This window comes from Bombus fervidus, chromosome 6 (assembly GCF_041682495.2).
Source record: "Bombus fervidus isolate BK054 chromosome 6, iyBomFerv1, whole genome shotgun sequence".
Classification (NCBI taxonomy): domain Eukaryota; kingdom Metazoa; phylum Arthropoda; class Insecta; order Hymenoptera; family Apidae; genus Bombus; species Bombus fervidus.
The window spans coordinates 12,279,505-12,303,238 of NC_091522.1; the positions used below are offsets into that span (position 1 = coordinate 12,279,505).

The window sequence follows — 23,734 nt, forward strand, 5'->3', positions numbered from 1 at the left end:
AAAAGTAATTATCCTCCTATTTCGAGGTAGGCCTCTTCTCCTTATCTTCTCTGTTCAACCACGAGAGGTAAAACTTTAGAAAACAGCAGAAAAGGTAAAATGCCGATAATCTCTGTAAACTGAGTAACCTGTTCGTTTACGATAAATTTTGAACCGGCCCAAACTTGTCTTCCCTAATTGTCTACCTAGACATTGTCTAAATTCCTTTACAACCGTTCCATTCTCCGAATATCGGTCTTCAATGCATCCTTTGGAAATATATCGTTGCTGTCGTACACGTTCCTTGACAAAGCATAGCAGAACTAACAAAAGGAACGAACGATCAACAAATATTTTTATTATAAAATCGATTTGCTCCGTCGTACAAGAAACGTAAGATTCAAAATCAAAACGTAGCTTCGATATAAGCTTCTCCGTTTTTTTTTTTTCTTTTTTTCCAAATCCGCATTATTAAACTCTTGCTATCGTAAAAATTACCATTCCGATATTAGCTTCTCGCAAGCACAGTAGGAAAGATTAAAATTCCACTCGATCATTCATACAACGTAACAACACGCGTAAAACGTAACCTGTTACTTGCGATCTAGATTGCGAAACCCTTAATTAATATCCTGCCGAGAACAAAAACAAGAAAAGAACGAAAAAGATCGAGAGAAAGCGACTAAAAGAGAAGAGGAGGAGAACAGAGTCGGATATAGCACGACTCGGCTTCGCAACGAGGCTCGGTCAGCCGGTAGGAAAAAAGAGTATCGTTCCAAGTAGCGATTCGACTTTCAGCAAACATCGATCAACCAGGTTCCAGCAAAGACCCCGACCCGCCAGCAGCCAACGGTAATTCCATCGTTCACGCTAAACTGGTTGCAAATCAATTTTCCCCGAAACAACGAACCGAGCTCGTCCCAGTCACATCTTAATCCCCGAGCGATCCTCCGTGGTCTGGTTGGCGGTACGGCCTCGAAACGGGGATCGGCAGATCGTCGAAATGTGAACGAAGAAGAGGAAGAGGGCGGATGACCAGTGCACGGGCAGCAGGCAGCCTATAGCCGACACCGATAACCGGCTATCCTCGTTCCGGCACGAGATCGATAAGGGAATCGTTACCTCCGTAAATGAGAGGCCCCCAGAACGAGCCGTGGACAATTCGCAGCGTGAAATCGTCCTTTTTTCTACCGCCAAAGCGAGCGCCTCGAACAGAGAGCAAAAGGGAAGCCAGCAGTAGGTACCCTTCCTCCGCTATGGTTGGAGGACTGTGGCCCTTAAGTAATGCCTAATGTTTCTCCCGAGGAGGCCGACTCACGGGAGGTGGGGGACTAGAACGAGGAGCACAAGCGAACGAGAAAGCCGAAAAGAAGAGAGGAGGGAACGATGGGCAGAGAGGGGAAGGGGGAGAGGAGGGCATAAAAATTTGTTTTGTTTTTCTCTTCGGACGGTCGCATTCCAACGGCACCTGATTGCCGCGAGCCGAGCTGGACCCCTCGGCTCTCGGGGTGGTCCCGAATAGCTTGGGACCATCCTGGACCGCTCCACGACCGACTGGACTTTTGTTTTTTACCCCACCAACCACCTCTTTCTCTTCTACGTCTTCGGTCCTCCTCCGACAGAGTCCTCTCTTGTACACCTACTCTTACAAATACTCTTCTCCTCTTCGTCTTCTCGTCTTCTCCAACTCTAATCACTCTCTCGAAAGGCCTCTCTCCTCTCCTCTTCTCGCATCTTCTCGCATCTTGTCTCTCGTTCCTCCGCGCCTAACATACACGCGAGAACTTGGAAAGAGAAAGAGAGAGAACGGACTAAAACGGACTAAACGAACTCAGGGTCCCTCTTTTCACATAGGAACGCTCCTTGTTCGTTCTTGCGATATTTTCCTGGAAATATCCGTGGGCCGTTTCTCGGAGATCCGTCGTTTCGCGGGCTGATCGACGATGAGTCGATCCACCCGTTCTATGCTCAGTTCGACAACTTTCGACCACGAGTCCGGCTGGATTATTAGTTCGCAGTAACGCAGCGACCGGATGCTCCTTTCGGATCATTCGAACACATCGACCGTGGGAATACCGTCTCTTCCTCTGTGCGCGCTGCCGCCGCGCTGCGTTTAAAGGCTTACGCATAGCTTGCATAATTGTGCTCCGATCGATCGTCACAGTGGAAGATGCAAATCACGACGGTTTAATCGATTTAGAAAGCTTCGACAAGCAACGAATTCATCTTCGCTCGATGTGTCAGATTTATATGAAACTTAGTTTTAGCTATTCAAGAGAGAATCTTAAAACGTTAAATGCCAGTGTCCTTTTTCTGGAATTTTTATAGATTTCTAGAAATTTTTATTGCCTTAGGATTCCAGTAAAATACGTTTGCATTGAACGTTATGATATTGACAACTCGGACAACGCAACTGGTCACTCTTACTACGGTGTCTAATTTCAAACTCATCGGACTTAAAGTATTAGAAATTCGTAAATGTACAAGATTTTGCGAATTTTTCAAAGATCCTCGTACAAATCCCATAACTTACGTGCGATTAAATAAGAAAGATTTCATCAAACGTAGGAGCTCCGCTCTGTAATGTCACGAACCTTCCTCTCCTCGTTATCGCGTCAACCGTAAACGGTTAAGAAGCATCGCCTTAAACCTACATCTTCAGAATTTATTCCTAAATCTTGCGTTTGTTTCCTCGCAAACGTATTCGACTTTTACAAATACAAATCTCCAAAACAAACTAAAAAACGCGTACACACCGACAGTGCTATTTTTCTGTTTTCTTACGCTGTTGACGATTCTTCAGCGAAAAACGAGATCTAATGGAAAATATTTCAAAGCACCGCCTCGTAAACCCCATAACCTGCGTGAAATCTCATCGGGACAATTTCACCAACTCGGAAAGAAGTTAAAGAGCCGACACAGAGGAACGAAGTATAGTACGAACAAATGGAGGCACGAAGAGGAAACCGAAACTCAACAGCCGTCGCACACGTCGCGTCGGGCCTAATCATTAGTCTAACTACGAACAGAGGGAACGGTGCTCGCGGCATTCGCCACTTTTACACAGTGCGCAGAAAGAACGAACGATCCATCCATCTCGTTCTGGCATGTTTCTCCTCCTTCTTCTTTCCCCTCTTCGTCTTCTTCGTCTTCTTCTTCTTCTACTTCTGCTTCTTCTTCACCGGACCTCCCTTCTTCCTCTTGTCTGGCCTGTTGAAGGAGCCGCCCTCGGCGGAAGATAGATAGATAGGGAGAGAAAGAGGTCCTGGGAAAGAAAGAAGCAAAAGGAGCAGCCAGGATGAGCCAGGGCACCCAAGTTGAGACATTTTTACCTGCCCGCGGCTTCACGTGGGGAGAGATATTGACTCGTCTTCCCCGTTCGACTATCCACGCGATTTGGCGGAACAGAGAGGGCAGATGGGGAAACTTTGTATAATATATGGGCCGCACCGCGACTCCGCACGTACGTGTGAGCACACGCCTACAAAATTCGTCCAGATGCACGTACCCCGAAAGGATCGGCCTACAGCGGCCCATAAATCGGACGATACTTTTTAGGGGAGTACGCGATTCCCTCTCTGACAAATGGAAAGATCATGAGGACTAATTATACGAGCAATTAATATTAGCTCGTCCTCTACGCAATGTCGGGTTTCTTAAATAAACGTTCAGCTCTTATTTGTTAATACATTTTTTAATGGAACTTTCGTTCGGAGGTTTGAATAATTTGTAAAACAACGGTAGAGGAACTATGTTTCGATCGACAATGTATCGCGATTTGCGCGCTTTTTTCCAAATTATAAGCTAAATAGAAATCGATAAAAGGAAACGAGCGGCCATGCAACGATCTACTCTTAAAACACACTGTAATTTTTTTGTTTTTATACTGTTTCGCGACATAGAGCAGCCCATTCATTAGATGAATAAATAAATTGAAATAGAACGAAACTTGTCGCGCTTGTAATCAAAATTTATTTAATAATTTGATAGGCAGTTTTTTCAAAACTCTGAATAAGGTAAAAGACAACCGCTTGCTTGCGAGATGATCATGCGTTTCAACTTTCTATAATTAAGTGTCTCTGTGGAGAAAAAATATTGGACATTAACGATTTTGTTTGACAAGTAGAATGGACAAATGTTTTCGTAAAGCTGAATTATGCGATTGACTTCGAATCTCGATTCGCTGTGAAATTTACGGCGACTTGCGGCGAAAAATGAAAATTATTGAGTCGCGTAGAGTATGTAAATTCTCTTTTCAGAAAAATCAATTAGATGTGGTATTAAAATACGCAGGGAGAAATTTATGAAATTATTTATGAGACGTTCCTTTCGCAACGGATACTAAGTTCGACTGGACATGTAATGATGTTTCTAGTTTGGTCCGTCTGTCAATAAATTAGCATCTCATAGACCATCGTACAAAAAGGCCAAGAACAAACAGCCTCTAAAAAATGATGGCAAAACATATTTCTCTAAATATCGATGACTTTGTAATCGTCACGAGAACTGCAGGTTTATTCTAAACTGAAGGACAAACATTCAAACATTCAAAAAAAATATATATATATAATTATATAATTATTTAACAATATATATGTAATAATTATGTAACATTTATTTCCAATATTATATATATATATAAATGATTGCGTGATGTCTCATTAAAAGAAATTAAGTCATCGTAGAACACCATTATAGCCTCTTTTTAATACTTGCAAATTTACTTAATTTTTACGTTTACGTGTTGCTTTTTCTTGCGTTTTCCACATGTCAAATTGACACAATGAACAAACGAGGGTGAATTCGATCGTACTTTAAAGAGCGACAGAATTTCGGACGATCCTGCCATCCCGTGCAAAACTCCTGGTAACTGGACCTGCCGATACAGTAGCAAGTTCCATTCAGATTGATTTTTTCCACGAACGATTTTGACTCGATTGGCCGTTAGTAACGCGTACGTGTAACAAACAATACGGGAACGAACATGAACGAGGATAAAACAAGTATAAACCAGAAAACCGACGTACGATGGAAAGAGAGACGGGACGAGAAGAGATTCTATAAAGGGGGTAAGGGGGCTAGCAATGGCAATCAATTAAGACTCGCTGGGCGTCGTATAACGTAATAACGCGTTTTAATTTATGCTGGTTTTTATCGGACGCCCGGAGTTCCCAGTACTGGGTTGGGTACATATGTCGAATAAGTTATGGTTATGGGTATCAATTTATATGCATGCCGCATATCGCGTCGAAGAGCCTAGAACGTTTCTCACCGCGAGCCACGGCATGAGACGTCTCGGAGATAAAGCAGGAGGGACAGATAAGCGTGAAAGAGAAAGAGGGACCAACAACTTTCCGAGAACTGTTCGACCGCGCTTCTTCTGCCACCCTCGCGAACGGACGCGACTCCTCCATAGGACCTCGAAACAGATCTGAGACCGATCTCAGCCTCGAAATCACAGAACACCTTGTCTTTTATCCACATCGAACCGAACACCGACCTTTCTAATGCAAAAATTTCTATCGCCATTTTACTTACAGATCCGCCTTGAATTTTGAATTATCGTCTTACTCGAGGAACTACGCTTTCGAGCGTTCGGTTTTGCTTCGTTATGGCAGTCCCTTGCAGACTGTAGACGAGAGATTACGTTTTCTTACGTCTCTTTAATTAAGTTTGTGCAGTTTTGCTTATATCTGCAAGGTTAGATTTTAATTCTTCAGGGAGTTAGTTAGATGTTGATACTTGAGAGTCGTACGTAGATTTGTCGTCGTTTTGGACTTCGCCGTTTGTTCGAATTCCGTTCCGTTTCGATGAAATGAGTTTTGCAGCGAGGGAAGTTGGAGGAATTTTGGAAGCTTTCGACGAGAGTTATTTTTGTGGAACTCAATGCTCGAAAACTATATATAGATGCGACATCATTTTAATTTTGCTGTTTGCTTGAGTTCCTTCTCGTTCCAATCTAGTGCGTAATGGTAGTTAACGGGCTTAGGAGATACAGATTTTCAGCTCTTGCTGCAAGCATTGCTTTTGGAAAAATTAATGTTCAACAGCTATATGTAGATTTAATGCTATTTCGAACTACGCTGTTTAAATTCCTTTTACAGCTCTTCCGAACAGTATGAATTAGTATCAACAATTTTATTGATTTCAAGCGAGTGAATAAATTTTATATCGTAATCAACTTGAGAATTGTTCGGAGTTTTTGAAAGGGTTGTTCTCAGGGAAACTGATGTTTGAAAATTATATGCAAATTTATCGCAATTTTGGACATTCGTTTCAATTATTTCTATGAATTCATCGCGAAAAAGACACGTTTCAATCTTTTTCTCGGTATAATTTTATTTGATGAATGGCAATTGAATTGGTTCTTAGATCTACATAGAAGAAATTCTTCTTCTCTGACAGTAATGTTTCTCGAGAACTCACTTAGTTGCAATTCGAGTCTCTATCGTATTCTCTGAAACATATTGAAACTGTAAATGTTTTCTTCTATGGATTGTAAACACTTCACATGCCTGAGCGATCATCATTTCGAAAATGATTTACAGCAAAACATTATTTCCTCAAATATCTCGAAATTTCCTCTCGGGCTCTGTGCTTCTTTCTCGAACTGTCATAATAAATTTTACCAATCGATTACGATCGTTTGGGAGGACAAACAAAATTGTTTCAAATTCTCAATAAATATCTCGATCGTAGATTTTCGTAAAATTTCATCGTCAAGCTCGATCATCCTTCAACTTGGCGATTTTTCAAATTTTAACTATTCCTTTTTACTTCGAATATTCCGCCTATACGTATTTATTAATCGACGAATCAAATCCCAAGTCCTTGAAAAAGTTCCTATTCTTCTTGCACTTAGTTCTCAGGAATTCATTTATTCGCGGTGAATGGACTTTTCGCTGTACTTCCTCAGACATGTTAGAATTATGGATTATCTTCGCGTCTCTGCCAGCGAGGGGCAACGTTTTTCTTTCTCCTCTTCAATTTATTCTATCACCGCGATTTGATGAATTGCACTTGCTAAGAATTCTAATTTCCCCGTCAGACCTCTTCTTTATTGAACATTAGTTTTCAAGCATCCCGGATGCGTGTTAGAATTTTAGATATTTCCCTCTTCTTCCTGCTATTTCGATATCTTCTTCCTCTCTGCGATTCAACAAACTTCGCTCGCTGTTGGCAAAATATTTCAACTTCATAAAACAGCTTCCTCTTCTTATCCCTGCTGTTTTTATTCAACGAATTTCAGTTTTTGTTTTCCGTATCGTATTTCCTGAAAATTTACGAGAATTACACTCGAGGGTACTCAGTTTCCAAGAAACCTATCAAACGTTGAAATTTTTAGACGCGTTACTCGGAATACTACAACTATATCTTCTTAAAAGCTTCGTACAAAACACACAGCAATTGAAATTGTCTCGACCGATCGGATGGCTTTTTTCTCTTCGATGTGAGAAAGATAAACGCGAGGCTTCGATTCCGCTTTACATTCTTCCTTTTCGTCTGCGTCAGCTAGAGCGAGGAAGCTTCTTATTCTACCCAGCAATCATTTCTCCATTTCAGCGCGTCAATCTTTTCGCAATTCTTTAAAAACCCTTCAAAAATTCTTGGAAGGATGCAGCATAATTCCTCGGGATGAACGCGAGGTGGCGAAGCGTGAAGAACGCCATTCGATGGATTAATGTTTATCGCGCTAGATCGGGCGTGCGTATCCGTTGTGTACTATAAAACAATTTCTACGGAATTTTCGTGCGAATACCAGCTATGCAAAACTATCAATTTCCCAGCCTTCCGCGTTTATCTCGTCGCTTTATTCATACGACCTCGAACTCGAGCGAACGCTCGCATGTAAACTCGTTCGTATTTGCATCTTGATGTGCACCGAGCCTGCAGGGGGAAGGTCAGGTAACGAAGATCCAACATCGGCGATGATCATCGGTCCCACCTCTCCCCGTTCAGACTACAATTTCGTCACTTTCGCGTTTTATGCCTTTATTCTACGAACTCGTTTTAAAAAAAGTCTTCCTCGAACCGCACGGCCTCCGGCAACTGTCCGCATAAATTTGCACGATCGGGAAACTTGCAAAACCGACTCGTCCCGCGCGCGAATGCTTCGCTTCCTGCGTGTGTCAATTAGCACAACAAGCTCGCCGCTCGTCTAATGAGCGCGAATCGAAGAAATAACAACGCGTTCGCTTTTGCAAATTGCTCGTGTAACAGATCGAGCGCGGTTTTTACAGTTTACGTTAAATCGTTGCATCGTGTGCCGGAGGTAATCTCTCTTCTCTTCTTCTTCTTCTTTTTTTCTTTTTTTTTTTTTTAATTCGTCATAAATCGAAAGCCAGCTTAGATCGAATTACATTCAAATTGGATTATTTATCGTCGAATCGAACGTTTTCTTGAAGCGTGTTGTATAGTTGAGAGCACATGTACAGGAACTTATGTACTTTACTTATGTATTTATCGCGCACAATGATAAAATATATAATATATAAATACGATCGGAGATACAACGAGCATAATTCTCTGGGTAATTAAATAAATTTTCAAGCAGATAGAATATTAAAAAAAAAAAAAAGAGGAGGAAAAAACGCGCCAATCTCTCAGCCACTTTTCTGATCCGACACAGTCATTTTCCTAATTTGCATGTTAATTACAAAATTCCTTCCGTTACTAATTATCATATCAGATTTCTATCAATCCGCCAACGAAGAACCGCTCGTTCAGCGTATCGTTTATTTCCCTGATTTCTCGTCAATAACTGTTCGAATTTTCATCGGCGCCTAGCCGATGAAAATTATTCGTTGTACGAACAAACGGAAATATCGACCAAATACCACAGCCTCATGTGTTCAACGTATAAAGACGAATAAATAAGAAAATAAATCGCGATAACAGAAGCGATAATTTCCATATTTCTTTCTTATTACGAACAGCGGCTCTCCCATTGATATTTTCAGTTACGAACACGGTTAACAGTTTCGGTGGATTATGTCCCAGGTAAAATCTTATCTCTCCGAGAATCTTCTTCGCGACAGGCGAATGAAACATCGCCTTTTCTGAACCGTATATTCCCTAACCTTCCCCTTAGGTAGAACCGTAGAGGGAAACGTAATACGGCGTGAAAGTGCTTTAGCTTGGTAGCTAAAAATATTGGAAACGAGATGCAGAAAGATACGATTGATTTCGTTTGATCTAAGGCCGGTGGAAATTTTTGCATACAAGCGTTCTGAATAATTACACAGGAGTATCGTTTCCGCTCGTAACATTATAGAATATAAAAATGCGAAGTGATCGGAGAAATCTTTTACGAACAAACAGCCAACGAGATAGAGTTAAGTGACGCAAGCACGTAACAGTTTCTTCGTATATTTCGGATCTATAAATAAGATAGTATCCTTCCGTATCGGATGAATCTACAAAGAACAGTAGAGTTTAACAGTATCGGAGCATTAATTAATAGATACGTTTCATTTACAGTTACTCCGACGAGTATCTCACTTTACATATTCCGCTAATCCTTTAGGCCATCGTAATTAAAGCGTGTTTCCAAGAGAATAATGTTTCGTTAGAAACGTTTAACCGGTTGAAATATTTGAACGTAATAACTCGATATAATCCGGCGTTACGCGTACGATAACAATTAAATCAAACGATTAAATCCTGACTATATCTTCGCGCGTGACCAGCGAGTACCTACTCGCGTGTTCGGCAGGCGATTTCCGCGAGGCGCGTCCTTAAATTTCACGGAAAGGGGACGAAATTGCATCGAAGAAAGGCTGAATTCCGAGAAATACCTGTCCTTCATTCATTCACTCGTCACAAATTACCATTCTCCTTCCACTCGTGTCACGATCGTCGAACGCGGAACAATTTACGATACCACTGTGTGCCGTCTTTCGGGAAAGGAGCTGCTCTCCTCCGAGGTAGGGAATTCCCCTTTGCGAGGTTCGTTGAACCGAATATGTCAGACTGCGAGATTTATCCCGTATGAATAATTTACTGCCAACGCGGACAGTGATATCTCTCGATACCGCTGTGTGCCGAGCTAACGCAACGATTTCTAAACGGTTTTATCTGCATTTAAGTATAATTAACGATCTCCTTTTTTGATAATTCTAGGTTAAAGTATGAATTTTCATTTGGATATGGTTACCGATCTATTTGGATAATCGTCGTCGTCGTTTGAGCGATAGTGATCGATGGTATTCTGAAAGGCAATTATGTTATTGTCAGTGATCTCTTTGAATAATCGAGCGTTACGATACGCGTCTTAATTTGGACATAGAGTCACCGGTATTTCTGGAATAATCGTAAATTAAGTACAGATTTAAATGGAAATATAGTTCGGTTCTTCGAATAACAGTAATCACGTTTTATAGGAGTATATAAGATATGATTGATCCATTCTTCGAATGATTACGAACCGAGATGCGAGTCTCGATTTAAATACCTATGGTAATTAACGATACGATGATAATAATCGTACATCGAAGGACAAGTAGCGTTTTAGTTTTTAGAATTAGTAATTCGTTTTTATGATCGCGAGCCAGAATACGCGAGCTTTCGTTCGAGGGTAACTAGTAATTTCTTTTTGATGATTGTAACTCTGAACTGAAATCCTTATGTGGCTGCGTAACATTAAACAATTCAACGCTTTCAAGGGATAAGAATGAATAAGTATCCCGTAACAAACTAAATCTATCTTCGCTGCAAAATAAAAATTTCCTAATGGAAAATTAATCCAGAACAAGGTAGAATATTATATACGTTTAAATATATAAATTTTCTCACCATTCGAACCGCTCACTCCGTGATTTAATCAATCTCGATAAAGTATTTATATAACGTTGCATCGAGAAGGAGCTGAGACAACGTTGAAACGACGTGGACGGGTATCGTGTATGAAAATTCGAGGTTTAAATTGGGCGCAGGATGGCCCGGTCCCCTAATAAAAGCGGACCAGAAACGTGGCAATTTCACGCGTTAGCCTCGATTGACTCGGATCGTTTTCGTGATCACGAATCTGCTACAACCGGCCTGACGTCCCCTCGTCCGATTTCACACATCGGGAACGTGTTCGTGGTGTCCTTGTAATTTATCTTCTTCGAACTTTCTAGAAGAATTCACGATACTGAACGTATAAGCAACGATAGGAGAGGAGAGAGGTGGCGGCGACCAAATGAAACGGCGACGAAAAGAGATTCCGGCCGAGTAGAAAGTTCTATGATGAGGCACATTTGCATAAGTCGATAGCAACGAAAGTGGAAACCGCCTGGCTGTTCTTATCCCCACTGTTTTTCCACAACATCCGCACCGATTTCGATCACCCGAACGCGCGTGACATAACCGAAGAGTTATGTCCGGGACTTGGTCGAAGAATTCACAATGGGCGGTCTGCGTGAACGGTTAGCTGTTGGAACCTTACGGGAAATATCTCCTCGAATAGAAAGTTCCAGCCGGTCGTTCCGGCTTTCCGTAATCCTTGAAATTTCAAGATTTCGATAGCAACATCCGTCGATGTTTGCCAATCGCTGTTCTTTCACGTCGTTGCCAATTGTTCGGGTAGGTCCAAGCTTCCATCGAAGTATCGTTGAGTCGTAGATTGATCACAAGTTCGTCAGAGTATACAATACGTTGCTCAAGTTATTCGTATTCTTGTCGTTTGCGGTGTGTTTGTTACACGAATAGTTGACACGCATTTCGTTGCTGATTAAGTATATTGTTCCTTGACATTGTCTGCTGATTGTTCGAGCAGGTACAAATTCCAATCGGCATTCTTGGGTTGTAGGCTGCTCACGAATTCATCAGAGTATAGAGTGAGATGTTTAAGGTATTGGTTGTTCGTTGTTACAGATTTTGTCGCTGATTAAGTAATATATTGTTTCTTGACACCGTCGCTGATCGTTCGAGTATTATTCTTACATCCACTTTGAAAAAAAGATATCGTCAGTGATATTTTTAAATAGATATGATGAAACTTATTTTCAAATCTCGCATTGTTGAATAAGAAAATTATATTTCCGAAATTCTTTGGAAACATGTATTTTCATAAATACCTAGTCAAATATGTATATAATTTGAGCAATTGACAAGGTGCTAAATGAAAAAATAATTTAGCAGATGAGTGCATCAGTTTTTTAAATAGTCGTAGCCGATCCTTTCGGTATCTTAAAGACGCAGATCTTGCGACATTAAGTAGTTTAACAAACGATAAAGTCTAGAAATGAATTCCAATCGATCCAGTTAATCAAGTCGATAATTCTCCGATTATCTCACACGCAAGAAGCTTTCTTTTTCAAAAGTCTTTCTAAAAATACCTATTCAAATATAATCTGTTCGATTTAAAATTTGCCCCATATCTTCTATTTAACAATTGAATTCTTCGTCGTGATTTTGTAATTTAATTTCCGATGGACGAGTATAAATTTGATTAAGACCGAGATTTCACGCCTTGTTCGCAGCTTTCAAACGTAATTTGAAATTTCTTCAGCAGGTGTTTGCCATGCTTTTTAACTCGATGTGCCTTATTTAAAGCAGAACAAAGCGAAGGCAATGTTTTATCGGATACGACATCGATTTTCGAATCTTTTCATCAATCGATCGTACATAAATTTGTCAATTTATCTCGGAAGAATCCTGTAACGCTTAATGAAATTCCTAACGCTGAACGTGTTTTCTTAACTCGTAGCTTGTGAAATTATACTGTTTTTCGCGTGACGTCACGGCTTCGTAGAAATCGATATGCCTTCAAATTTTATTATGTTCTCCGACTCTCGATGAATATGCATACGGAAGCACAGATTTGCGCGAAACAGGTTCGCGTCTGAAACGCGACAACAAGAGAACGCAAACAGAGGATTCGACCAATGGAAATCCATTTCTTTCTTTTTCCTTCTGACATCGATTAACATAAATAACCCGTATATGAAAATCAATGTTATCGGACTACTTTTAATATCTATTTTTAGGCAACGAACTGACGCCGCTCGATGTTCTATTTTTAAGATCTCCGGCAAATCCGAGATATAAATTTGAATTCTGCATACCTTATCGCGTACTCGGTCAGTGATGTATAATTTTGGATAAAATTGAACTAGGTATTTAATGTTAAGAGATAATTAAATAGGAAAAATTGTCGCAAAATCGTAATTAAATATATTGCATTAGTCATCAGGCAGAAAAAATTAGAGCTGGTTACGCGGACTGTTCGGATGAAAATGATCGATATTCAAACGTTACACGCGCTATACTGATTAGTAATAAAATACACAAGTGAAAATATCCTTTCAATGGCAATTAAGATATACGATAAAATCCACGCTCATTTTTCAGTTTACGTACACGCGGCATGGATCAATTTACTATTCCTTGGCGGATATTATGGGACGAGAACCCACAGAACAACCACGGAAATCGGTGTTCTACTTTTAAACTGGTAGGATCTAGTCATAATATATCGTAACCTAACAGGATACCGATGATAATCGCTATAATTTCTCTTACATTTCTTTCCTTCGATTCTACGTTTCGCGTTACGACAACGGAGAACGATTATTTACTCGATTAACTGGTATTTTGCATATTTTAAAAGATAACGACGAATGTGGGCTTTTGTAAGATTTACACGATTCTAGAAAGTGATTAATCACTGGATTGCACGTACTTATGCACTAAATATATGTCATAGCATGCAAATAAAGTACGTGACATATGAAGATGTAATATATGAACGTACGTAGAAAGAAATATGTCGAAGTATTGGAAAGTGAAGTATTACAGTAATAAGATTCTTTGTTATTTGGACGTTACGACTATAATTTAAATTCCAACAAATTCTAAACATTGCTCAGTCCTGATTAATCGGTGACTTCGATCGGTTAAAATTAACATAACGAAAGCATATTCTACGACTTCTGTTTGCTTCTTGGCAAGTTCATCTACTATTTCAAATTTCAGATTCGCGACACAGTTTTGGAATTTCTCTTCGAAAACGTGTCCCATTTCGGCATCGTTCTTAGTTCGATACTACTAGCGATATGATACATCTGACTTACTAGACCTCTCTCGATATTATTTAATAATCTTGTGGAATATCGTTAATAAAACTCGATATAGGATATAAAGCGTAGAATATTTAGCTACGCACAATATATTCTCATTGGAGAGTTCTTCAAACGTTCGCTATAAATAATGTTCAATTTTAGAAAATACGACGAAAGCACGCGAAGCATGTAATGTACTTTAAAGTACAATATTCTTATCACAGAAGCATATAACGATAAATACATATGAAACTTATCTTGCAAAAATTAAGACCTTCTAGAGATAAAACATTTTTTATCCAGGTTGTATGAATTTTCTGTATAAATATGCATTTGCATACGTATAAATATTCACATTAAGTCGTAATAATCATTGTATTCATATTCTCATCATAAATCGCGTCAAATGTAATCTACATAACGAATAAAGAAATATACTTTTGTACGTAACTGCAAAGGATTAAAACGCAACGCACGATGAAACGGGACATCGGTTCCATCGGATCGATCAATTTTTTGACAAATCAAGGACTTTTAATCCATTCGCTGTTTCAGTAACAAGATAATTTTTTACGTTTCTCGTCGAACGAGATTTCTCGTTCCTTTCAACATCGTGTAAGACTGTGGAAAATTACCGAAATCCCAAGCGTTTTTTAACGAAAATCAACCGTAGCGAACACGTTGAGAAACCGAACGAGTCTTTGGATAATCGCGATCAGGTTGTTCGCTGGACGATATTCGAGAACCAGCAGAGGATCTGCCAAAGTCACCGAAGAAACGCTAGACGAGCATTCCTTGCCGCAGAATGCTCACACCCACGAGAACTGCTTCTAAACCGGTAGAATCCAGTTGGTAAAGCAATTTATAATCCCGAAGTAAACTCATACAGTGTGTTAATTATATCGATCGGTGGTGAAAAGATTTTTCAAGTATCTCTGAATTCTAAATCCGTCGATTAAAGAACCAGTTCTCGCGCCAATTCCACCATTTCTCGCTTTTCCACCGTTGATTCTTCCTTTCGTCGAAGCCACGAAAGGTTCGCGACCAAAGCTTTTCAATGTGAAATTCAAAATTAGCAAAGAATAATTAATTTTATCTCGTCCGATAATGAAATGAGTACGATCAGCATACTTTTAAGGCGAAGTTAACGGTACAAAAATAAGAAAACTGATCAGAGATAATCTACTTAGGTAAATTGGCAGTTAGCAAGTTAACGTTATTCTTTGTGTTTCTTTTATTCACGTTCTCTCTTAATTTCCCTCGACGCTGAGTTTCCAAATATACCTTAGGTGTCGTGTATCCATTTTGAAAGATATAAAAAAGTAAATGGAAATTATCAACTTTGATACGTTTAATCGCGTCAATTGATAACATAAGTTACATAAATTATATAAATTATCGCTGTTAATTTCAAGTTTAGCGAGATACGCATTGTGTTGTAACGAAACTTTCGCTCAATTACGCGGAACAACATTTTTTTATTAAATTAATTAGTAATTGGAAATTCGCTGACAACGTTACAACTTATAACCGCCGTAGATAAATTATTTGTCGCTGGTATAGTAAGAAAATTGAATAGCACAGTGTCGAGCGAACAAAAAAGTTTCAAAGATACGGATACACGAGCATGTAAGTTGCGAGATACATGGCGTTATAAAAGATTAGACGAATACGGTAAATTATAGTAGGATTAGAAACGTAGCAGTCTAAACAAGGATTACGTCCCCGTAGAGGCTGCGTGAAATGAAAATCAGATCTCGACGGCAGCCTGCGCGGCACGCAAACTAGACGCATACCATCGGAAAACGCGTTCGCGGAACCTGTTAACCTCCGAGGCCGAGAGAAGAGAATTCATTCTGACTGATTCCAATGGATTCCGACAGTGGTTGGGGCACGCCATGAGAGACAAAAGAGACGTCATCCAGAATATCTCGAGCATTAGAACGACGACGTCGTCGCTGACGACAAATGTCGGCTCTCCTTCCGCCAAGCTCTTCCTACGTCCACGTACGCGTACTGTACGTACACGAGTACTTACATACGCAACGACTGCGAGTAATAATGACGATCGAGCCGCGTAAACGCGATGACACAAACGAAAAGAAGCGTGTGCACGCACGCACACGGCACACAGGGAACAGTAGCGTATACGTACGTACAAATGTAAGTACGTATAGAGAGAGAAAGAGAGGAAAAGACAGAATAATGACTTACTGTGCGCGGCAAAGGTCATGATGACGTCGCTCTGGTCGATGGCCCTGAGATCCTGACCGGTGAGGTCGAACTCGCCGGCCCTACGTTGCTGCTCGCCGATCGGTTTCTCGTCTTCGTCCTCGCCGAGAGCATTCTTGTATATGTCCAAAAGAAACTTGGGCGCCGACCTCTTGACCTGCGGCGGCCTACCGGCCGTATTCCTTGGCCGATCCGGTAATCCAAGAAGATTCAATATCTCGTGTTCGACCTCGCGTTTCTCCCGTTGGCTGACCACTCTGTGGACGATAGTTTGGTCGAAACCGTTGTCGACGTAGAGGCCGCTCATCCTGTCTGCGGCGGCGGTGCTCGTCAGCCCGGCGAGGATCGTACCGAGGATCAGCAGGGGCGCGAGACGGCGCGGCGACATCTCAGCGCGTCTTTCCGCTCGAGACCGACACGGGCCGGAAGGCACCATTCTACCTCCCGCCGCTTCCACCACCACCTCCACCAGCACCACCTTCCCCTACGCCACCGCCTCCTCCTCCTCCTACGTCGGCGTTCGCACGACGACGACGTCGTCGTCGTCGTCGTCGTTCCTATCGAGCCACCAACGTGGACGCCGAGTGGGACCGCCGCCGAGGCGATCGAGCCGCGATCCAGATGCCGCGGAATCGATCGATCCTGATCGATCGATGTGTCCCCGGATCGCTATGCGACGACACCGCGCACTCTCCTTATATCTTCTTATATACCGCCTTATATCGTCTCGACGCGCCACTATACGAACCTCCAACTTACGGAATACCGTCAAACTTCTTTCGTTATCTTTTGCCTCTTCTCCCTCTTATACCGTTACTTAGTACGATTTTTCTTCTCTTTCTTCGTTTCGATCACTCGGTCCAAGTCGTTCTTCGCTAAATTAATGAACGTAACGAAACAGACGACACGTTTATCCGTCTATTTAGTAGTTCGTCTCACGATATTCCCCGACCTCAACACTGATCGACTTTTCTCTTGCCACTGTTCAAAGTATCCACGCGTAGAATCGCTCGATCCAACTCGATCCACTCGAAGCTTATCCGATCGTTCCGTTCCGTGCTTCCTCTCGCTACTGCGATCGAGGATCGATAAAAAGACACATAGTAGCGCGCACTTTGTCCGTGAAGCGATTTAAAAGATACACGGGGCGCATGTTCGCGAAACGCGCACACGGCTGATTCTCGAGACCGTCTCGGTGACCAGCGGTGACCACTGCCGCTGACTCCCGCGATGCCAGTGCCAGTCTGTTTGTCTGGCCCGTGCCGTGCACCTCCTCGTCGTCGCTGCTCCTCCGCGAGGCCTCACCACCGCCTCCCAGGGCCGTACCGCTCCTCCGACAGAGCCACGCCTCGCTTTACCTTCCTCTCTGCCTTTGCCTGTGGCTCGATCGCTCGCTAGCTCGCTCGCTCGCGTCTCGCCTCGCCTCGTTTCGCCTCGCTTCGCTTCGCCTCGCCTCGCCTCGCCTCGCCGCGCCTCGCCTCACCGCCACTCGCCACAACTCGCCTCGCCTCGCTTCGACTCACCTCGCACTGCTTTTGCCTTGCCACGCCGCGCCGGTAGCCACGCGTACATACTGATCCTTTCCTCTTTTTCCGCCGTCCAGTTCGTTTCTTCGCTCGTTTCGATCTTCGCCGCGTATCGTTTCTTTTCTCAACCCTCTTGTACCATTCCACTAATATCGATCGCGCTATCTTACGAATCACAAGTTTCAAGTTATCCACGCTGACGATTTCTAGTTAGCGTAGCTTGTATGTAGGTGTAATTTCTCTTTCTTAAACGGTAACACGTTTGCTGGTGGGACAAACGAACTTCTGTAAGTGAATCTTGCGAGTTACAAGCTCTAGTCGATCGTTTTATTAAACGTGAAATTATAAACTCTCGTAAAAGCTGGGTGTGCAACAAGAATCTATAAATCTACGGACTGTCACGACCGTTAATTCGCCGATATCGTCGGAAAATTACGCCAAAAGGTCCCACCAGGTTTCTCTGCGTTTCTCTTCTCTGATTTTCCTTTTGTATCGTGGGACCACCGGATCGGAAACGGCGCGATCCGTTTAACCAAGCTTACGAACGAGATATCGCGGTAAAAATCGTGAAAACGAAAACGAGCTTACCACGTCTTCGAACGAAGCGAAAAATTCAAAAATGTAGCGAAATCCTGACGAACGTCGAACCTTGTACGACTAACTAGCAAAGTGTCACCGTACGCAACGATCGTCCTGGTATCGAGGTCCACTCGACGACTATTAAGTAACAGGACGAGGTTCGATCAGACGCGTGTGCGTGTAACACGTTAAATAAGAAAAGGGGAAAGTATCGAAGCATTCGATCGTTCTGTAAACCGCATGTCGTCTCGCGATAACGTTCGATATCCAAAAGAGAACGTATCGCCGTGACGGAGATGCTGGTGATAAAGAGAGCCGCGAAAATGAAGGATAGCCGATGGTAACGTGAAAATGTTCTGTTCACGATTAGATTGTTCGCCAAGCGTATACACGCGAGTGTATTACGGTGTTGCGTACAACGCTTGTCGCACGCCTAACGCGGCATTCATGGAATGTTGCATGTAATACCAGATGTTTGCAAGGTTCCGAAGAGGTTCGCGGACGCGTGTTACAATGTAACTATTACGTAATGGAAGGCTGATGTTGTTTGAACAGGGAGAACGGCAGCCAATACTCAGCATTTAATCTAAGTATGTACGTACTTAAGTACGTACGTCCACGACGCGCAAAATTTCTGCAACCAGTCGCTTCGACACAACTCTGCGAGCATGCGACGATTGTAAATTTGATTTACTTTCACTGGGGATCGCTCGCGACCTTTTTGTGCGTGGCTCGATTGTTAAAAATATCAAATGCAAGGGAAAACACGACAATGGAACGTGGGTTGGACGTTGATTATAGCGAAACAAGAGATTTAGGTAACTCCGAAAAATTGGACTTTAATTTACGGGTCTCTGGTAATAGTCGTGCTATCTACTGTTTTAATTTGAATATATTTATACGACATTTTTAACTGATCTTTTCCTTCCTTACTTTTTATTCCGTTATTACACGCTATTTTTTAGCGACTTTTTCCCATTTGCTTTCTTTTACTTCGCTGAAAAACATAACAAAATTTTCGGAAGAAGAATATTCTTCTTTGAAACAGTAACATATATATATAATATAAATTTTTAGCGATAAATTAGTCGTGTCAATTTCTGTAATCCAAAAACCAGTTCCTTTCTTTTTTCGATAGACGAACGAGTAACCGAAACAACGATTATGAAATGAAACGCGTTTTGTTCAAACGATTGCGTAAAACGAAACGCATCTTGTTTAACGACACATCGATGTCGTTTAACGCACCAAAAAGAACGAATTCGTTGCTTTCACCGGACGAAATAAATTTCTTCGCTTCTTCTCAGATGGACGCGCAACTTTCGGAAGTGTAACGATCGCCGTTAAAAAAAAGAAAATAAGATTCCTCGTTCGAACTGTTCGAACAGATTCATATGTAATAGGGAAAGAGAACAGCAACGCGTCGAATTATATCCACTTTTCCTCGTTCGCTTTTACGATCACCACATACATAATCGTGAAACTGCCAAAGATAACTTTCCACTCGTATACCTACACGAAAAAAAAAAAAGAAAAAGAAACGAGAGGAAAGAAAAAAGAAATAATACAAAACGAAAACTAAATGAAAGGCGGACATTTTACAAATTAAATATGTGTACAATAACCGATCGATAACGCAAAAAGATACGAAGAAACGAAACGAATGATTCGCAATTCGTATAGGTTTTCGCGAGCAAACTTTTCTTCCGGGCCGATCCACTGAATTTTCGAAGACATTTGCACGTCCCTGGGTCATAGAGATAGGACCGCCCCTGCCGAAGAAGTAGGCGGCGTTCACCAGCCCTGATCGTTGGTATTACTCGGCACTCTAACGTGGTGCCGGAGATCAGGGTTAGCGAAGAAACGGCATGCGATGGCGGCCGACCGAACCTGAACATTCTTCCACTTTTTCAACCCCCTGGATCTTTATCAGCTCGCCATCCAGACCAGTTGCGCCACAATTTCCGCCCGATAACCGCGCTGCACCGTAACCGCTGCCAATACTTTCCATCGGTGAAAACTGTCCTTCGTTTCCGGTCCGGGTAATGGAAGAATGCCTGCGTGAAGAATTCGCTTAAAAGCCTACGGATGTAACAGGTTGCACGACAAATAGAACTTGCCTCGGTTAATGCACAACTACGGCGAAGAATCTGTTTACAGGCTGTTACAGGTAACACAGCGGTACGGTATGCAGCGGTTGACACGAAAGTTGGCCGTACGAGAAATTCCTTTCGAAGACGCGCGTCTCGATGGCATTCAACCTTTGGAGATATTTATTTTTGGAAACGCCTCGTGTTACTCGGTACCTCGATTTAGATAGCATGACAGATGAATTTGATATACGGCGATTTATTAATTTCACGACGCTGCCAATGAACGTACGTATTTGCGCCTCGTATTCCGTCGTGAGATTTCCTATTACTTGTGTCGATTTTGATCGAAGATTTCCTCATACAGTAAATTGGATTTATGTATGATCACGTTTACGACAGGTCTCGTTGACGAGGATCACGGACGAATGATACGCGAAAGTACAAAAGATAGTTAATGGAAAATACGCGAAGGTAGTATGGTGGACTTTTTGAAAAGTATCATTTTTTTTTATTAAACACCGTAACGATGTTTACGACTGAAGTTGCATGAAAGGATAGATTTTCGAAAAATATAATTTATTTGATATCTGCTTTATTGATTGACGATTATCTACATACGTGTTTGAAAGAAAAATTGCTAATTTTTAGGACGTATTAACGTACGACTCGTAATACGAGAACAGGCGATGATTAACTTTTAGTATAAATTTTTGACGTGTCTAGCTAAACAATTCGTTCTCCGTCATAAATTACCTACAACATGAAATCTATTACGTATATATTTCTATTCAATTTCTTGTTTATTAGACGAAACTGTACCTACGTTACATCGAATTATACGGCTATCATAAATCATCATGCAAAACGTTCTAAGTAGCTCGTAACTATATAACCACTAAAGCGCTACAAACATTTTTACAAAAGTTACAGCCCATAAAGTCAACAAGAAAACATTTGCACTTCTCGGGATAGGAAGACGAACAACTCGAAAGAATTCCACCTTACGAACCATCTAAGTATACCTGTCCCCTCGAGTGAATTTAAACGATCGAAAAAATCAGCGATCGCGAGTATCGTGTTCTCATAGAGAATTTTTAATAGAGGCACAGAAGAAAAAATAAGTCGCGTGTCATATTTATGCGCAACCGGCCATAAACGTAGAAGGGATCGGGGTGGGCGGACGACGGTGAAAGCGAATCGGAGACGGTAGTATCATTAATCTGCCAATAAAGCCAGCGCAAGGCTTACAATATCCAGTTTGTTGTAAGAGATATTTGTTTACTCGGCACAATTTCTTCGGTTGGTAGACACTCGCAGTCTGACAAAACGAAATTAAAAAAGAAAGAGGAAAAAGGGAAGGTCCGATTTTGACTGTGTGTTTCAGCTTCTAGAAGATACGTACATACAGATGTATGTATGTATGCGTTTACTTGTACCACCAACTGTCTGTAACATTTTCGTGTTACACCTATCTAAATAGATTTTCTCGCCAGTGAATAATGCGCGAGCAAATAGAAATTTAGCGAGTATTTTTATACTTGGTATCAAGAGATTTTATTTGTTTACTTCGAAACCACCCGTTCCTTTCTATCCAGACACGGCCTTACCGCGCTGCTCTAACGAGAAAGTGTAACTGTGATTTTTGTTGAAATGTCCAACAGTAACACTGATTTTGTTCTGAAATCGTCGACGAAATCGTTGACGCACTAACGTTTTTTTCGTGAATCTTTCGCCAATGAATGTCCATTAATTGAGATAACTTCATAAACGAATAACAATTGGAATTCGTTTGACTCTTGCGAAACTTTTGATAAAATACATCGTTTCGATGCATCGGTATTGATCCGTCGTGTCAAAGAAACAATTTTACAAACGTACGAAGTTTAAACAATTTATCAGTACGTATTTCTATTATCTACTCTTGTTAATAAATTGTTGCATTATTTTTCTTCTCTGGTATTCTATAAACACTGGATAGTAAGCATCTCACGAGGAGATGATCAAAATTAATTAGCTTCAAAGACGAATTTATTAAGACTGGAAATATAATTGTTTCTGATATATTTATGAATATTAAATAAGATAGATATCGTGATATTTTACAACCACTGAGAAAAATAATCTGCATAATATCTTCTACTTCTCAATACTTGAAATTGTACTTAAAGAAAAACCAAACATATACACGCGTTTACGTATTAGTATGTGTGTAATTTGCTACGTCGCTACAATACTACAACGAATCTCGTTGCTTCGACGTTAAATTATTTACTAAAAACGTATAACGAGTAGGATAGAAATGTTTGCTCGACGACAAAATTTCCCAAAATGAAGAATCAGCAACAAGAATACACGTATTATGGCGGTTTAACAGCTTCATTTTTATAGCTACGACACTAAAGTTTTACACGTTCGCGCAAACAACTTGGCCGATTGCGTGCGACAAACATTAAGCACATACCAACGTGCTTCTTACAGGTGTCGGACACCACGCATACCGTCCGTTTATTCCGCAATGTTCGGATCTCAATTCCACAGAGATAATCCTGAAAGTATCTGCAAAGGTGAGGGAAGGAGATACCATTATCGATGCATACCGGCTCACCCAATAAAACGTTGGTAGCTTACAGCCCTGGATCGTCATTCTGCACGTCCGTGGATGAAACTCTTGGAGAAAAGCAAGAGATGCTGCAGTTCACTCTACTTCTCTCTTACTCTCTCGTCCAGTACGTTCTCTTTCTCCACTGACCAACAGCAACGGAATAAATAAAGTAAATAGAGGAATATAGGAGGTAAATAAAAAATGTGGCAGCAGAGGAGAGAGACAGAGAAAGAGAGAGACAGAGACAAGGAGAGAAAGAGAGAGAGAGAGAGGGGAGTGTGTATGCGAGGAAGGAGGGAGGGAGGTAAGGAGAAAAAGAGAGTTAAAGGGAAAGAAGGAGAGGAAAGAAGAGAGGAAGGGAGAGTGCCCTCAGGGCGAATTCCCGTCGAGCATCGGCCGCTGCAGAATCCAGAGGTGCGTTCACCGGGGAAATCCCTCCCTCGGAGATTATCCTCTTGAAGAAAACTCGACGACTGTGCATTTTTAACGTGCGCCGTGTACGACCGCGTGTTCCTTTATTTACCATTGCGTTTTCTTAAGCGCACTTCACTCTTCTTTCGTCGCATTTTTAGAAAAGTCATATTTACGTCAGACAAAACTAACGATAGATTGTACACTTGGAATTGCACAAGATAAACGAGATAAAGTTGTAAATTTGAAACCTCTTTAATCGATGGA

At 41.4% G+C, this 23,734-nt stretch overlaps 1 protein-coding gene and 1 long non-coding RNA gene across 6 annotated transcripts in view; one reads left to right on the plus strand and one right to left on the minus strand.

Moving 5' to 3' along the window:
* Positions 1-17,563, minus strand: part of Gbb (glass bottom boat) — a 41,723-nt gene extending 24,160 nt beyond the window's left edge. Inside the window, exon 1 of one of the 2 annotated variants that reach the window (XM_072005824.1) lies at positions 16,239-17,563. In XM_072005824.1, the coding sequence (XP_071861925.1) occupies positions 16,239-16,692 (454 nt within the window). In that variant the 5' untranslated portion in view covers positions 16,693-17,563. The remainder of the gene's footprint in view (positions 1-16,238) is intronic. The other variant, XM_072005823.1, reaches the window with a different exon arrangement.
* Positions 1-23,710, plus strand: part of LOC139988425 (uncharacterized) — a 49,179-nt gene extending 25,469 nt beyond the window's left edge. The window contains exons 1-3 of one of the 4 annotated variants that reach the window (XR_011800112.1): positions 18,342-19,179; positions 20,522-20,739; positions 22,933-23,710. This is a non-coding gene — a long non-coding RNA (uncharacterized lncRNA). Of the gene's footprint in view, positions 1-18,341; positions 19,180-19,471; positions 20,459-20,521; positions 20,740-22,932 lie in introns of those variants that run through there. The other 3 variants (XR_011800115.1, XR_011800113.1, XR_011800114.1) reach the window with 3 other exon arrangements.
* Positions 23,711-23,734: the final 24 nt, after the last annotated feature.